A 16735-nucleotide genomic window follows, 5' to 3' on the forward strand; every position below is an offset into this window, starting at 1 on the left:
TTTAGAATATAAGCAGATGTGGAAACTACTTCTCCCCAGAACTTTTGTGGCAGCCCCTTTTCTTTGATCATGCTCCTTGTCATATTCAAGATTGTACGATTTCTTCTCTCTGCAAGACCATTATGTTGAGGAGTATATGGTGCAGTAATTTCATGTACAATGCCACTTGCTTGACAGTGTTGCTCGAACACATTTGAGGTAAACTCTCCTCCTCCATTCGTTCTTAAGATCTTGAGAAGCTTGCCACTCTCCCTTTCTACATGAGCCTTGAACCGTATGAACACCTCAAAGACTTCACTCTTGAGTTTGATCACATATACCCAAATCATCCTGCTAAATTCATCAACAAAGCTAACAAAATATTTGTTACCTGCCAGTGAGGGAACCTCAAATGGTCCGCAAACGTCTGAGTGTACAACCTCCAAACACTCCTTCGATCTCATCTTTAGGTGTTCTTGAAAAGATTTTCGAGTTTGTTTTCCAGCCAAGCAGGTTTCACAAACAGTCTCGGGCAAGTTGATTTTTGGAAGTCCTAGCACCATTTTCTTTGTACCAAGTTGCTGAAGACTCTTGAAATTTAGATGGCCATATCGGGAGTGCCATAACCAGCTATCACTATCACTTTTTACTATAGAGAGGCATTGTACATCAGCAGCCCTTATGTTCACCTGAAATGTTCTATTCTTGGAGAGTTTACTTCTCAAAACAAGATTTTTAGCAGCATCGAACACTTCAACTTTGTCGTAGCTCCCCATAACTGTTGTGAACCCCTTCTGCACCAACTGACCAATGCTTAGAAGATTGCATTTCAGTTTTGGAACAAACAAAACGTCTGAGATGACTGCCTTTGACCCATTCTTCCTTAGAATTACAACATCTCCAGACCCTTCTACCTCCAAATAGCTATCATCCGCAAATCTGACTTTGCTTTTCTTTGTTGCATCAAAGTTTATCAACCACTCCTTGTGACACGTCATGTGATTCGAACATCCCGAATCAAGATACCAAGACTCAGCCTTTGAGTTTGAATCTTCTGCAGTGGTGGTCACCATCAGGATAAGTGGTTCAGAGTCAGAGTCCTCCTTCGCCATATACACTTCTCTTTTCTGGAACCTTTTCTTCTTTCCTTTATCAGTGTGGCATTCATAGGAGTAATGTCCTAGCTTATGACAATTAAAGCACTCCACCTTACTCTTATCTTTCTTCTTGAAATTCTTCTCTGTTCTCCCTTTTCTTTCTACTGAATCACTCTCTCCTCTATCATAATCACTTCTTTCAGATTTGCAATTTCCACTGGTTCGTTGCCCTCTCCATTTCTTTTGCTGTTTCTTTTCATCACTCTTAAAATGATGCACCTTCAGGGCTTGGTCAGCTTTCTTGATTGGGCTTCTATTAACCAATCTCATTTCATGCGCTTCTAAAGAACTTTGGAGTTCTTCCACCTTCATTGCTGCTAAATCATGTGATTCCTCTATTGCCACTGCAATATAGTCAAATTTCCTAGGCAATGAACGCATGATCTTCTCCACAATCATCAGATCAGTGATGGTTTCTCCGCAACCCTTCATCTGGTTCGTGATGGTGAGTACTTTGTTGAAATACTCACCAATCCGATCATCTTCCTCCATCTGCAGTAACTCATACTGCTTCCTCAGTGTCTGGAGTTTCACCTTTTTAATCTTTTCTCCTCCCGCGTGACTCCTCACCAAGATGTCCCACGCTTCTTTTGCTGTAACAGCATTTTGAATCTTCTCAAAGTGAACATCATCAACGCACTGATGAATGATAAATAGGGCTTTGTTATCCCTCTTTCTCATACTCGTTTTCTGTTCATCTGTTGAACCAGCAGCCACCTTCAACCACATCACTGATATCTTGAAATTTGAACAGTACCCGCATTTGTGTGCTCCAGCGATCCCAATTCTTCTCAGTCAGTGTCAAAAAATTCATTGAGGAAATGTGACTCTCGCTTCCAGCCATCCCTTTTCCCGTCTTGATCAAGAAACGAATTCTTGGACACTACTGTTAACCTTTAGACTCTCCTTCGTGCTTCAATCACTCTGTCTGACCACCACTGCCTCTCGCAATCTGTCAAACGTGATTTCTGAAGTCACCTTCACAGGTCCTAGACGAACCTGGCTCTGGATACCAATTCTATTGGAACAGCTGTGTGAATACACAATATATTTGGGCACTGTATATTATTGATGAAGAGAGGGAGGGTATTTATACATGAGAGTTACAGTTATAAAACTGAAAAGTAACAAACTCATTTACAACTGTCTCAACTAACAACTATACTTGACTTATTACAAAATATACTAACAAAAACCTCCTAATCGTTATAATATACTTTAGGCAAGGACTTCCTACACCCTATCAAATTTCTTGGTGCACCCCATCAAAAGTTTCCTAGAAATTATTTCCGTATTAGAAATAGGATGATTGTCTATCGGAACAAATTTCTGGATTTGTTTTAATGTATTCCGGAACGATAGGATGTTGGAATATGGTGCTGGAAGTAGTAGCCTATAAATAAGCACGTTGGCTGGTCTCAACTTTTTTCATTGAACGTTTTCAACCTTAATATCTTTGCTATGATAAATATCGTTAGCTTTACCATAGGGTTGAAGGCAGACCTAAATGGCAAAAGGGTGGTTCTTCCGACACCCCATCAAATTTTGTCTTGTATCCCATCACAGACTTCTGAAAATTTTAATCCGGATAGGTTTGAGATAGTGTCTTCCGTATTCCGGAATCAGTTTAGTGCATACCGGAAAGCAAAATCCAGTTTGATAGGGTGTTGGAAGAAATTTGATGGGATGCAGGAAACATCCAATGACAAATTGTGACCATGCAATGCCAAACTTCATAGATCTGTAAATTCTTTACACAGAAAATGCAGGTGCAGTGGAGTGGACTCCACCCACACAATATTAACAATTTGACTATACAGAAAGTTTAATACTTTATGAACCCACTGACTATTGTATTACATTCATCGTGCCGGAAGGAAGCAAACTTTACATACTAGTAAATTTTCCGGTTGACTTGAAAAAACTAATCATAGGGTCATAAAGATCTTGTTTTGCTTGCAAGCTTAAAATGAAGTCAACATGACCGTAGTTTTCAAGATAAATCACCTCCGGTGTGGATCGCAATTCCTTGAGTGTGTGCTGGAAATCAGCTATATCTGCTAAAGCATCGTTTCCACCGTAAGCCATCCACAGAGGCAATGATTCGGGTATACGGCTAAGGTCGAACTTTGGTGGTTTGAACTTGCCGTACTCTATCATGTTTTTTAGCTGTCCATAATCATATTTGGAAAAGGTTCCTTTGCGGATCACTGGTGAACAAACCAGGTCATCAGAGATCCATTAAGAAGAATAATGGCACATAAAATGAATATTCATTTCTAGACCAACAAAAAAAAATGTATTAAAAAGCCAGGGTGAAAGTAGGTAAAAGCTTGAAATGTCAATACAGAAATTTCTAACAAGTTCAAACGACATGCTCTTGGAAATCATAATATATTTAATAACATCCCCTAAGCTTTTTTCCCACTTAGCAGGACCGGTTCCACGGGCTATTAGATACCATAATAAATCAAACATATGATAAAAGAATTTCAGTGCACTCATCTGCTGATTCACCACCAGTTAAGAAGGAATTGATGGCAGTTGCTAGTCGGTAGGAATTTTTGTACAGGTATGGTCTTTGGCAAGATTAAGAATGTCAAAAACATCATAAGCATGTATCCCATGCTCGTAACGGAATATAAATAACCAAAAGAGAAAATATAGCAGAACTTGCCTGGCTAATCTACTTGTCAGTTTGTAAAGAACAAGGACTATTTTGATGCATTTTGCCCAGTACTACGCAGGTGATCAATACTATTCACGAAGAGGTAAACAATACTATCAAACAAAAAAAATAAACCAACAAAAATTATGATTGACTTTTAGACTAATTATCAAATTCATTTCCCTGGCTAATGTACACAACAAAACCTTGTTTTCCATAGTTCAGACTTATTTTCCAATATTACGTATCCCATCCCTATAAAGGCCAGTTTAGCTATTTGGCATCATGCAAATACTATGATTATTATTAGACAGGATCAGAGGCTAATCTCTGATGATAAGAAGTACTTGTACACATAAATAAGAGCAACAACATTAACACATACTTGGGAATTGGGACAGCCACAAAGAAAATGTCATTAAAGGCTCAAATGAAGATAGTGAAGCATACTCTGGAAAAGGTGGTTCAAGTTTTTGGTGGATGATGGATGAGGTTCTTGTTCAAGATAAAACTCCACACGTGACTCGTTGAAGCAACAATTCTTTCCTGTCATTTCATCAAAGTGTCTTGAGTAGAAGTATTTGTCAAAAAAGAAAGGAAAAGAACACGGCAAAACTATTCAAAATTGTAGAATGACCCAAAAGAGCAACTTCTCATTAAATTGGTCAAAATGAGTTAACGAAATAGTTAATATGTTAGCAGACTACATCTATTAGCTCTAATAGAGATAGAATATGCTTTCACAAGGCCATCAATGTAACCAGATCTGAACAGCTTAATCACCATATCGAGTTTCAGGTAAATTCAGAGAACCAAGAGCAATGGCACGAATTATTTGGAAGTGAAGATAGTTTTCAAGCTGATACAACAATAGGATAAAGACACTTAATTGGGTCATTTTACTCTGCTATCTTATCCTTGAAAACTTTCCCTATCCTGATTATATGATTTTGGTGCATCTCAATAACAGATAATGGCATAACGCACATAAGGATTCCCACACAAAATCCAAACGCAATACACTGAAATACAAATTCAAATTCATGAAAAGTTCATGCATGAAAATAATTAAATAATTCCAACTTGTAATTACCCTACTGATAATTTTGTGATTAGTAAAAATAAAATTAGATAGTTGTAAACTTTCACAGCCTGACTCTCGGTCAAAGCATGTCTCTTGCTACACAATATTGACAAAACTAGATAAATATAATAATTTAGAGCATTGTGAAACAGAAAAGCAGATGAGAAATTGATAGAAACAAACTTCATTCAACAAATGGCATGAAAATAGGAGAAAAAATTGTCTTAGAAGAGTTTTCCTTCGACACAGAGTTTCCTCTTTCACACAATCTTCGTAATACGCTTTGAATGAATCCTTCCATCCTCATTCCCACTATTTAACAAACAGATCCCTTGTGACAAACTCTCCCCGACTATTCGTCGCATCCCTTCTGTCCTAACAGAGAGGGCTCACCCCCTTCATGCTCTAGACTAGAGGATGCAGATTTCACATAACATCCAATTCAATGATCCATCAATTTTAAACTGAGTAGGCAGGCAGTTTACGAATTCAGAAATTTGCAATCTTTTATCTGGACCAAGTTGAACTCCCTCGCAAACTCGGAAATGTTTCAAATTATAAGTTCCTGACACTTGGACATAGGAAGTATCATGCTTGCTGTGACAAATCAACTTATCTTAACTAAGTACTGACACTTTAATGAGGTATGGGAGGAAAAAAGGATTGAGAAAAATCCTTTCAAGATGCATAAAGAAAGCAATTGTCTTTGTCTTCCCATGTCATACACACTCGTCTATTTATGAATCAGAGAGACAAGATGACTCAGCTCCACTAATGGATAACTAGACAAACGTATGACAACAGATCCAACATAAAACAAAGAAATCAATCCATTTTACTTTTAGTCGTCCCACCGACAATGGTAATAGATAACTCCACGATGTGGAGAATATTATTTGGATAGAACAGACGGTTTAGCTCTCTGAAAGACACAATAGAGTGGAGTTGTCATAATTGAATAAGGCATTAACATTCTCAACAAACAGCTAAATTCAGCATAAAAATTCACAGCCTAGATAGTGAGCTCTGAATCAAATACTTCTCTGAAATTAAGAATCATAGACTGAGCCAGTGTGAAAGACATGAACCTGTTATGGATGAGAGCATGTTATTGCAACTTAGGCGGGTATCGCATAAGGAAACCAAGAGATTGGCCCCCCATTCGCTGAAAGTGAAATAAGAAAAATAATAAATTGAACATTTGCTAAATTAAAAATAAATCGATGAATACAACCAAAAGAAAAGGAGAAAAATGTAAACCTTTTGAAGTTTAGTTGATGAATACCCATGGAAAGAATCATCTGAGAAAAAACAGTAATCATGTCAAGGAACATTTCTGCAGTGAAACCTAATAGAACAAAGCAAGAAATACCTTATCAAGGTGCATTTTAACCATTCTAAGTACAAGGGGTGCACTGATATGATCCAAGTATGATATTGGAGATAGAAGAGCTGCTGCCTCAACCTTTTCTACTATCTCCGGTTGAGTGAAGGCAGCAAAAGATATAATTGTCCCCTATGAAGCATGGGAAACATAAAAAACGTATGCTATATAGCAACCGCTAAATAACAAGTGAAAAGGACAATGTCAACTATAATAAGTACCTGCGAATGCCCAACTACAAATATCTTTGAGTTTGTTACTGAATTGATGTAATTGATCATTTCTGCAACATCATACAGGGCTAATTCCTGCCAGCTCCAATCCCAGAATTTCTACAAAGGAACCATCCCAAGATCAATTGGTCATGCATCACGGACAAGGTGAAATGTATTAACTAAACTAAATATTTCAGTACCGAACTTCCAATGCTAGATTTTCTGTTTTATCAAATACATCCTTAGTTACTCTATAGAGAAAAGAAGAGTACCTCTCCTTTCATCTTAATGATTCTCCAATAGTTTACATTTTATAAAAATATCAGCTCCATTTGATGAAAATAATAATAATAAAAAATAAAAAAAACTATCACAAACAACTAACTGACACTCAATGAATTTTATAACACGAAGGATGAGATAAATATACACCTTATTCTTCTCCGACAAAGATATATGCCCATGGCTCCAACGTGTCCCACGCACATTTCCTACCCAAACATCAAAACCTTGATCTGCAAGTATGAAGCCAAGTGATTGGTCGGGAGTGTTTAGAAACCATGCGTCACCAGCCTGATCGCATCAACAGATCACTGCTTAGATTCAATCAAACAGTTTAAAACTTAAAAATGAATACAAATGTCTCGACCTGAATATATCCTAAATAGTCCTCAAGGAAATAATGATATAAGTTATGTCTCAAGCATTGCACATCAATCGTTTTAGTTCCTGAACTGATGTATTTTTACTAACTTTGGATACTTGGGAACCTACATAGAATGATTTCCAGGAGTCAATGAACTACTTACATAATTTTGTTTTTACCATTAAAGAACCCCGTAGGAGAGTGGGTAATAATCTGAGATTAAATTGAGGGTTTATTCATTTCAAATTTGGTTGTAAAGAAGAAAAGTTTACAACTATCCCAAATACAGTCCAAGAACTGTGCAAATATATAAGTGAACTGCAGTTACAATACCATTTGGAAACTTCCTAGACATCAAATCAACCACAAAGCCGTTTGGATCTTCACCAATAAAAGAAAGAAAAAAAAAACAGTGGAGACTTATAATAAACCGTGAAATCCTTGAGTCAAAAGCCAATCGATTCAATACGAGGAACAGAACGGGGAAATTAAAAACCAGAAAATTAAATTGGATGTGATCGACGGGAGCAAGCAAGCGCCATATTGCAGTTTAGTCAACGCATTTATTGCATGAATTGCGTGGAAAGCGAAAAGTAAAATGAGGAAGTGAACAACCATGAATAAGCCATGCAGAAGCAGAACCGGAGGACCTCGTTCTCCACGGTTCCCAAGACGAAGAGAAGAAGAAGAAGAGACGCGCTGAAGACCTAACAAGAAACCGTCCTTCGTTTGAGTCTGAGAGTAACAAAACAAACAAAGGAGTTGGTCATTCAATTTTCAGATTAAATGAATAGAGAAAACGAATACGCTATCACGATTGAAAGGTCAGAAGAAGTTTATTCAGAAGAGAAAGATTGTAGGTACCGTATATTCGGAACAGGGGTAACCGGAGGGAATAATGAGCTCTTGGCACAGCGTGGGTTGCTGTTTTTGGTGGCTACCACCGCCGTCGAAGCTGAGAACGTGGTTTCCGTTTCCGAAGAGTATGGAGAGTGTTATGGCGAGAGTGGGGAAGAACCTCTGAATCCCCATCATCCCCCAAATGCATCCACCTGTGATCCTCTGCTCTGCTGCAACTCTCACTCATATATTGCTTCCAGGTTCGACCATTCATAATCCGCCACGCGCCTCTCCCAGCGCGTTTTTCTCAGAACTTTTGCAGGTAAAACTGTAAGAAACATCGCAGCTCTCAACTCATAACTATAACTGTTTATTATTCTGTCTCATTGATACGTGCCACAGGGGTAACGTATCATCAATTTCTCGGATTATTTTGATACAGGTAAAATATCGTGTTTATATTTAAATTAGGGTTAAATATATTTTTTTTCTTGAAATTAGTCCCTTATCAAAAATTTTGATCAATTTAATCTTTTATATTTAAAAATGTGTGAATTTAGTTTTTTTAGTCAAATTTTATTAAATTTATATGACATTTTAAGCGCATTTCATGATAGTATTTGAATTATTTACACAGTTTGAAACATTTTTGCTTCAATGTTAACTCAAATATTATCACAAAATGCGTTTAAAATGTCAAATAAACTTCATAAAATTTGGTAAGAATGATTAAATTCACGCATTTTTAAAGATAAATGACTAAATTTATATAAAATTTTAAAGAGAGACTAATTTCAAAATTCACTTAAACTTGAGGGACTAAAAATATATTTAACCCTTTAAAATATATTCAGTTTAATTTCTTCATTTTTTGAAAACATTATTTTTTAGCCTAATAGTTTAAATTGGTAAAACTAAAAAAAAAATACTTACATCTCTAAGAATTTTGGTATATTCCAAAAAATACAACTGAAGAGATAACAAATTAGGTGCTGTGAGTTTCCGTTTGTTGGATGTATTTTTGTTGCAATTGTGGAAGCATATTGATAAGGGAAGTTTCATGGAATTGAAAAAATGTACTTATAAAAAATGGTTTTGGGCACCCAACAAAATTACCGTTTACCAGTTATGTAAATGTCTGAGAAAGGTTGGACCATAACCCACGCGCACTTGAAGGCAGTGGAGAAGGATTAAATATGTTATCAAAATCATATTTGTCTTCATTTATTCATATTATAATGAATTATTAAGCGTCAATAAGTGAAGTCTATTACTCTGTGTATTCTACCAACTGTTAAGTTAAGTGTATATAAAGGACTCTCTTTTATTGGTCCATGTGTTTTACTTGTGGACCCGCTTCAGAAAAAAAAATTAGATCCTCTTTTTATTTATTTTAGAATAATAAAATTAAAATATTTATTTTCTTCTTTTTCTCGGTCTCATTTGTTTGGGTGAGCAAAAATATGTTCTATGAGGGAACACACTGATATTCAGGATCCGTTGGGGTGAAAGAGAAATATTTTTCATGGAATTGTACAAATTAAGAGCATAAATTTTGTTTCATTGATGTTAAATAATTAATAATATTTATATTACTTTTTTAGAAATAAATGATAATTTGGTATATTTATTATAAATGTTAATTTTTTATCATATTAAAATTAATGTGATATTTACTCTATTAATATTTTTTTTAACTTAAATAAATTCACCTTTTCCATAAAAAAATTGTGAAGATACTAAAAAAAATCTAGAAAACATTATTAAGCTTTCACCATTCCCGTATAAGAAACAATAGTTTTAATTTATTTATTTTTATTGTTTTCAATCATTTTTCTCTTTAAACATTACATTACATAAGTGATGTAATCTTTCTTCAACTTATCTGAGTTGTCTTTTTAGAATAAAATTATAAGAAGCTAGCTAATGCGGACTATTGATCAATAATTACAAACAAATTGCTGAAAATTATTGATCAATAATTATGTACCTGGATGATTTTCAATTATATTAAATAATTATTTATTAAAAATTCTATACAGCATCATTTTAAAATTCAGATATTGAAAATCAAAATATTTAACTAGCCAAATGATCAAATCAGTTATTGATCCTTTATATGGATACACATTTAGAACATCCACATTAAATTTTAAACAATATACAATCTTGGAGGTAACTGAACATCCACATTAAATTTTAAAAAATTTCAATATTTGAAGATGTGACCTCCGGAACACAGGACAGCAGCTATCTGGTTATTGCACCAAAACTTGTCTCCAAGAAAATACAAACTATTTGTGTTTGGTAATATGAGGTTTACCGAACCATATGTTGAATCCTGGTGATGTATACATTTTAAGGTACTTGAGGGTCCTAAACAAAATATATACATACATGATGCATCAAGAGCATGAAAGTTTAAGCAAAATTTATCTAAACAATGAAATTCAATCAACTACGATTAGCTGTTTTTATTTCCTCTAGAGTTACCTGATATGCTCCCTCTAAATAACTTCTTGTCTACCAAGATCTTAGTTTTGGAAATGTTGCTTTTGATGCCATGAAAACCGAATCAAATGAGTTCTGAACTTTTTTATTTATGAACCAGAGAGGAAAGGAACCTCTGCTAGAGTTGGTAGGGAGATGTTGAGTTGATGAAGTGCTAGATAGGCAACAATACCAGCAGCATAACCTGCAAAAGCAAAGCCACTAATCTGCAAAAAAAAGGAGATAAATGACTTCTGTTATGAACTACACACAAACATTTTATCATGTCAAATTATCATGATGTCTGATGTGTACAGAAGGAAATACCTTTCGTAAGTACCAAAAGAAGTCCACCTTTTCCATCCCCATGAATGCAACTCCAGCAGCTGAGCCAATAATTAACATGGAACCCCCGGTTCCGGCACAAAATGCAATCAATTGCCAGAACTCAGAATCTTGAGGGAAAGAAACGACATCATACATTCCCATTGTTGCAGCAACCAATGGAACATTGTCTATTACTGCAGATATGACACCAATAGAACTTGCAATCAGTTCACTGCTAGCAACATGTGCATCAAGGTAGTTTGCTATTTCTCGAAGAATCCCTGCTGCCTCCAGGCTGCCAAACACGAGACGGGTAAAATTGGTAAAATAAAACCAGTTAACCTTAATATATTGGAAATTTCATGATGTTAGGTAATCACAGTTCATACGGAAAAAATAAAAGATCTTTCTATTTCATAATAATAGAAGGTAAACCGGGTAATATATCATATTTCCAGAAAGACTACTGTTGGGAAGGCCAACTAAATTTTTAGGGTATCAAAGTTTTAAGTTTTCTGTAAACACTTGTATAAGAAGCAAATAAGAATAAAAAAGGTAAACAAGCTTATCTTTTACAAGTTAAAATCAGTTTTTGAAAAGGATAAATTGGATAGCTTTCATAAATTAGTTTAAGGGAGAAGCTTATTTTATTTTTTTCTACTTTCTGGATAAGTTTATCCAGAGTCACAGAAAGTCCTCCTCTATTGAAAGGGACAATGACATATTGCTGACATTTTCTCGTTGATTTATATGCTTGAACACTGGGAAATAGTGCAAAACTCACCCCAGCAGAAAAATTAACATACATTTCCACATTACCTGCTAACGGATAATAGAATTCCCAGGAAGAATAGTATTCCTTGTGTGTCTATCCTTGAGAGAGCCTGTGGTACTTTTAGCTTCTGCCTTTCAGATTCACCGTAATGGATTGCATCTGTGAGGATCCAAAGCACACCGAGTCCCAGCAGCATTCCCATGTAAGGAGGTAAACCTGTTAGAGCCTTGAAGACTGGGACAAAAACCAAAGCTCCTAAACCCACTGAGAAAACAAGCTGTCCTCGAGGAGCCATTTGTTCAGATGCCAAGACATTGGGAGAATTTTGTCCCTTCCCGTTAACTTCGCTGAGCAGAAGAAGAAAAACTAACATGTCAGAGCTAAATCTCACTATTCAAAATAATCAACCTTTATGGCTGACTTTTGTTGTGTAAATAGAGTACCTAGTCAGAGACATTAGAGCCAGTGGAACAGCCAGAGAAACGGCTGAAGGCACAAATAAACCCTACAATAACCAAAGAATATTTCAGAAGATATTACTTATTAGTACAAATTTCATATAGCATAAATTTATTGTGCAGTTTCACGGAAATATTTGGCTGTAGATAGTTGGCCATGCATACAAAAAATCACACGGGAAAAAATATCCAACAGATAACCTTCACTGTTTGAACTGTAGATATTTGGCCATGTATCCACAGCATAGTAGTTGTAACATCACCGATAGGAGTCCATGCACCCCCAGCATTTGCTGCTATTACAACAACAGCTCCAAGAATCCTGTCAACAGAATCCAAATCAACAGCTTGATGATTTGATAAAGTGTAGCCAAACCACGGAATAGTTGGAAAATTCTACAAATTGCAAACTTAGAAGATTCATTCACTCTCTAAACCTTATGCCCTCAAAAACTTTTCTTCTTCTAAAATATCACTAAATACATATTGCAAATTTATATAAGGCTAACACCATTTCATATCATCTATAAACCACAAGCACTAGCAGGAACTAATAAAGTAAAAAGCTTAAGATTAGTTTCACGATGAAAAATTGTCCAGATTCCTCAAATGAGAATTGAGAATTTTTAAGAGAATGGAAAAAAAAAAGTGCTGTAGTATAAAATTCCCCAGGAAGGTGCAGAGCTGTCAAGCTTATAAATCTAGTGATTGAAATGAAACCTTAGGCAATGCATGATGAACCTTCCCAGTCTATTAATACTGTGGTATTTTAGAAAATATGGTCACGTTTAATACTTCACCACATGGCTTAAACATTACACTAGAAGTTAACAACATAACAGACACTTACTTTCTATATTCAGATGGAGGTACTAATTTCCGCAATAGGGAAACCATAACTATGGTGGATGTAAGGTTGTCTAGAACTGCACTGAGAAAAAACGTAACAAATCCAATCTGCAAATTGAACTTAATGTGTCAACTTCCATTGTTGAGACAGAATAGTTAGATATACAAATACAGAAGATTTAGAACTTAGAGTTGGGGAAGGGGCAGGGGGATTTGGAGCTTGTCTGGTTCAGTTTATTTTAAAAATAATTGGTTTTTAATAAAATTTTGAGAACTTTAAACGAACAATTATTTTCCAAAAGCAATCGAGCAGCAAACGTGCACCAAGCCTTTGGTAATTTTTTGTTTGTGATGTCTTTTATTCTCTTAAAATGCCAACATTTATAAGGATCAAAATTTGAAAAATTGTTGATATTGTGCAGCCTAATTGGTACAGCATCTTTCTACGAAAAGGAGCTCTTCAATCTGAGTCCTTTCCTGCTGTGTGTATCATCCAAATTTGACCACAAACTGTAGTGTTCAACAACTAACGTAATCATATTTCCAAGAACTCTCAATTTGCAAAGAATCTGTAGGAAGCTTTTTTAGTAGGGTTGGCCATGCAGGCACAAAGTAGCGAAAGAACTTACCACCCAGAGGAGGAGGCGTGGATTTCGGGTTGTTATATTGTCAGTAACCAGCTTAAATCCTTGATGAGAATCAACAATCTCAACAATGGTCATTGCACCAAGCAAGAAAAATACTATTTCACTGACTTCCGCAGATGCATGTGTAAGCTCTGAAACAGCTATATCAGTTGAAGGAGCCTATAAACAATCCATACAATTAAATAGAAAATAGCAGTGGAAAGTCCGATTGAAAGAAAGAAAGAAAGAGGAAGATAAAAACCGACTTAAAAACATATAAACAGACCAGGGACTAGACATGTTGAAGTTCAACAAGTGAAAGGGTATTGGGATATAATTGGGGCCTGCAAATATTTTTCAAGTCACAAGTGTCTATAGCTAAGAGATCAAGGGGCAAACTATCATTTATTAAGTGGTCGTATTATGGGATACTGTCACTAAGGAGAGAGCAACTATAGGGTCTGGAAATTACATTTTTCTACAACATATTATGTGCATCAATAGCTACCAACACAAAGTAATCCCCATATGAAAAAACTTCAAGGTAAAATCTAATGTGTAGTTTGAATCAAACCAACTTACATTCCTTAGGCAAGGAAGTCCAACTGAGTGTTATAATTTTTCCATGGACTGTTGTATTTGGATAACCAAAGTTAGACCCTTTTTTGACATGTGAAAAGTTAAGGGAAGAGGGAGATTGCCCCCATTTACCAAATTGTAGCTTAAAATTATTGCTAAGGTTAGGGGATGGAGGAGAGCAACTCCTTATCTTTGCATCAAAATATACTGGATGAGATGAGAAAAGCAATTTAGGTTCAAAAGCATTTTGAAAACATAACATCCTATAGTTCACCATTGAAACTGTGCTTCTACATAAAGGCGGGATATGGAAGGGTCATACTTTTGAACATAATGGTACTGGTGCCACATGCATAGAAATTGTCCTTGTTCTAATCCTTGTAAGTGCCTCCTTATCTTTTCCAGAGATGACTAAATAAACACTAAATCACTAAGGAAAAAAGTGTGTATGGGTATATGGACCAGACACTTGAGCATCTTTTTTCAATTGTTATTTACACATGCATATGCGGGAGTAGATGCACCAAGTGAATTCACACTGTTCAGTGTTCTACACATGATGAAACAAACAGCGATCTAAATCTAAAAAGCATGACAATGGACACATTAAATCCAGACTAACTCAAAAGTAAAAACAAAAGAATGTGGGCATTTACCCCTAGACTCCGTATCACCCATAAGCTTACAGCCATCAACAGTCCCACGCCACTTTTATTGAAGGCTAGAGATTCTTCAAAAATGATCCCTGCATAACCTAGTACAAATAGCAAAGCCATAGCAAGATCCTGCAGACCAATGTCAAAAAACGAATAACTATTATAATATGCATATATAGAAATGTATTCCCAAAAGCGTGTACTTCGTTGTGAAATGAGCAGCATAAAAATTAGGATAGACCAAGAGAGGATATTGATGAACCTGATTGGTGGCCACCCAAGAATGGTTAATTGCCACTGCTCCAGTTGCAGCAGCTGCTAATATTGCTACAGCTTTGAGCGAATCAGTCTTAGACTGGTAGCGTTCTTCAAACTCTTGTGAGCTTGTTTCATCGAGTGAACAGAGGGGATCGCAATTTCCAGATTCCGGTGTCAAGTTCTGATACCGTTTTTAAAGTGAAGAGAAGTGTGACCATTATTAACATGCAACAAGAAGTTTCTCTAATCTTGTATCAGAACTAAAGTTCAACCCACCACCATTTTTATTTTTTAGTTTTTGAAAGATTTGGTCAATCCATTAAACACTACAGTGGTGAAGCTATCTCCTTAATAAAAAAAAGTCATTGCATGAAACAGAACTGATTCTAAATAAAGACTGTTGGAATTGAATATTCAATCAATCTACAGAAAATTTCGATCTTTCATGTAAAAGTGAGGAACCCTTAACCCAGACTATGCACCCCAGCATCAAATACCCAATATCGTAAACTATAAAAACAGCAACTAAAAGGGTATTGCTAGAAACTTGGTTACTCGGTCATACAGAAAAAGAAGCCAGAACCTGTGACTGTGAACTTTGTTGAGTCTGAAGCGAAGATGTAGGGTCTCTGGCCTTATCTTCAGCACGTGCCAATACATTGCGACGGAGCAACGTGGGAATTGGACCCGTGAATCTGGTTCTGCAAGAAGAGGAGCCAAAGAAGGGTGGAGGTTCAACGGTGCACAGACCATGGAGGGGAAGTTTGGAGTTGCGCAAATGCTGGAACAGGGACAAGTGTGTCCCAATTGAAAACGTCGTCATTCGAGCAACACAACCAAATGGGTGTTCTCCTCAAAAAATGAGATTACAAGGCAACAGGGTGTGGGTGGGTCTATGGAGTTTCATGAGTACCAAAAATAACATTATTACCTGATTATGTTTTGTTTTTACTTCAAATTGCTTGTAACCTTTTTTTATTCCAAGAACAAAAACTTCAAATTGTTTGTAACTTTTTTTATTCCAAGAACGAGAACCATGATTTTGACATGCTCTATGTGGATTAGCATTGCTCGGTCGCAATGCCTGATATTAATTTTTAAATTTCAAAAATTACAATTTTTACGTTTACACATGTTGTAATGACGTAAATTATTGTTAATTACCAACTTTTAATATCAAAAAGTTTATCTCCTTTCTTCTATTATGTATTTTCCATATTCAAATCGATAACACTACTTAAAAAATCAAAACTCTGCTACCAATAATATATCATATATAAGTATACAAAGGAAATTCTTTATTTTGTGAATATTTTTTATTTTTTAATTTTATCCTTAATTATTATTTTATAATTATTTTTTCTGTAATATTTTTTTTAATTTTTTTTATTATGACTGTTATTCTAAAAATCTTTTTAAATAGTTATTTTATTTAACAATTATTTTAAAATTTATTATATATTTTTTAAAAATAAATATTATCAATCTTATAAAATTAAAAGATTCGGATACACAGATACTATCGCACATGTACGTTCACTAATAAAAAGAAAATGAGTTTATATAAAAATTTACAATTTAAGAGAAACAATTATGAATATACTCTTTTTAGCTCTTTTACATAAAAACGTGACATTTAGAAAAAAAGAAATATCTTCTTTACATTTTATTATTCGAATTAATTTTTTAATTAATGCATTTTTAAATATTTTAAAATTCACCTTTACATTTTCATATATATATA

At 35.2% G+C, this 16735-nt stretch overlaps 2 protein-coding genes across 5 annotated transcripts; both read right to left on the reverse strand.

The window, feature by feature from the left end:
* Positions 1 to 2846: 2846 nt before the first annotated feature.
* On the reverse strand, positions 2847 to 8259 carry LOC114190476 (lipase 1). Of its 2 annotated transcripts, XM_028079373.2 has the most exons (9): positions 7998 to 8259; positions 7749 to 7868; positions 6920 to 7060; positions 6494 to 6604; positions 6261 to 6404; positions 6149 to 6189; positions 5977 to 6053; positions 4255 to 4350; positions 2847 to 3346 (listed from the first exon to the last, which is right to left on the reverse strand). In XM_028079373.2, exons 1-9 carry the CDS (start codon positions 8166 to 8168, stop codon positions 3024 to 3026), a joined length of 1224 nt encoding a protein of 407 aa, XP_027935174.1. In that variant the 5' UTR covers positions 8169 to 8259; the 3' UTR covers positions 2847 to 3023. The 2 variants fall into 2 exon arrangements, with proteins under 2 accessions (XP_027935174.1, XP_027935175.1); XM_028079374.2 differs by lacking the exon at positions 4255 to 4350.
* A 1775-nt stretch (positions 8260 to 10034) lies between these two features.
* On the reverse strand, positions 10035 to 15938 carry LOC114192076 (sodium/proton antiporter 2-like). Of its 3 annotated transcripts, none has more exons than XR_003606059.2 (11): positions 15575 to 15938; positions 14996 to 15172; positions 14734 to 14862; positions 13502 to 13678; positions 12874 to 12980; positions 12225 to 12345; positions 12009 to 12070; positions 11610 to 11912; positions 10791 to 11085; positions 10467 to 10690; positions 10035 to 10314 (listed from the first exon to the last, which is right to left on the reverse strand). XR_003606059.2 is itself a non-coding variant. In XM_028081650.2 (10 exons), the coding sequence occupies exons 1-10, from the start codon at positions 15812 to 15814 to the stop codon at positions 10574 to 10576; spliced, it is 1728 nt and encodes a 575-aa protein (XP_027937451.1). In that variant the 5' UTR covers positions 15815 to 15938; the 3' UTR covers positions 10199 to 10573. The 3 variants fall into 3 exon arrangements, 1 of the variants encoding a protein (XP_027937451.1); XR_003606058.2 differs by having other exon boundaries at positions 10035 to 10349; XM_028081650.2 differs by having other exon boundaries at positions 10199 to 10690.
* Positions 15939 to 16735: the final 797 nt, after the last annotated feature.

This window comes from Vigna unguiculata, chromosome 7, assembly GCF_037176805.1.
Source record: "Vigna unguiculata cultivar grain cowpea cultivar isolate G323 ecotype 2 chromosome 7, ASM3717680v1, whole genome shotgun sequence".
NCBI lineage: Eukaryota > Viridiplantae > Streptophyta > Magnoliopsida > Fabales > Fabaceae > Vigna > Vigna unguiculata.

Excerpts from the sequence above, each read along its gene's own strand:
- LOC114190476 (XM_028079373.2), bottom strand. The coding sequence starts at position 8,168 with ATGATGGGGATTCAGAGGTTCTTCCCCACTCTCGCCATAACACTCTCC. Across the intron at positions 7,869-7,997 it reads ACCCCTGTTCCGAATATACG|ACTCAAACGAAGGACGGTTT; the intron begins GTACCTACAATC and ends TGTTACTCTCAG. Across the intron at positions 3,347-4,254 it reads CTTGAACCACCTTTTCCAGA|TGATCCGCAAAGGAACCTTT; the intron begins GTATGCTTCACT and ends TTTGTTCACCAG.
- LOC114192076 (XM_028081650.2), bottom strand. The coding sequence starts at position 15,814 with ATGACGACGTTTTCAATTGGGACACACTTGTCCCTGTTCCAGCATTTG. Across the intron at positions 14,863-14,995 it reads CTTGGGTGGCCACCAATCAG|GATCTTGCTATGGCTTTGCT; the intron begins GTTCATCAATAT and ends ATTGGTCTGCAG. Across the intron at positions 11,913-12,008 it reads GCTCTAATGTCTCTGACTAG|CGAAGTTAACGGGAAGGGAC; the intron begins GTACTCTATTTA and ends TCTTCTGCTCAG.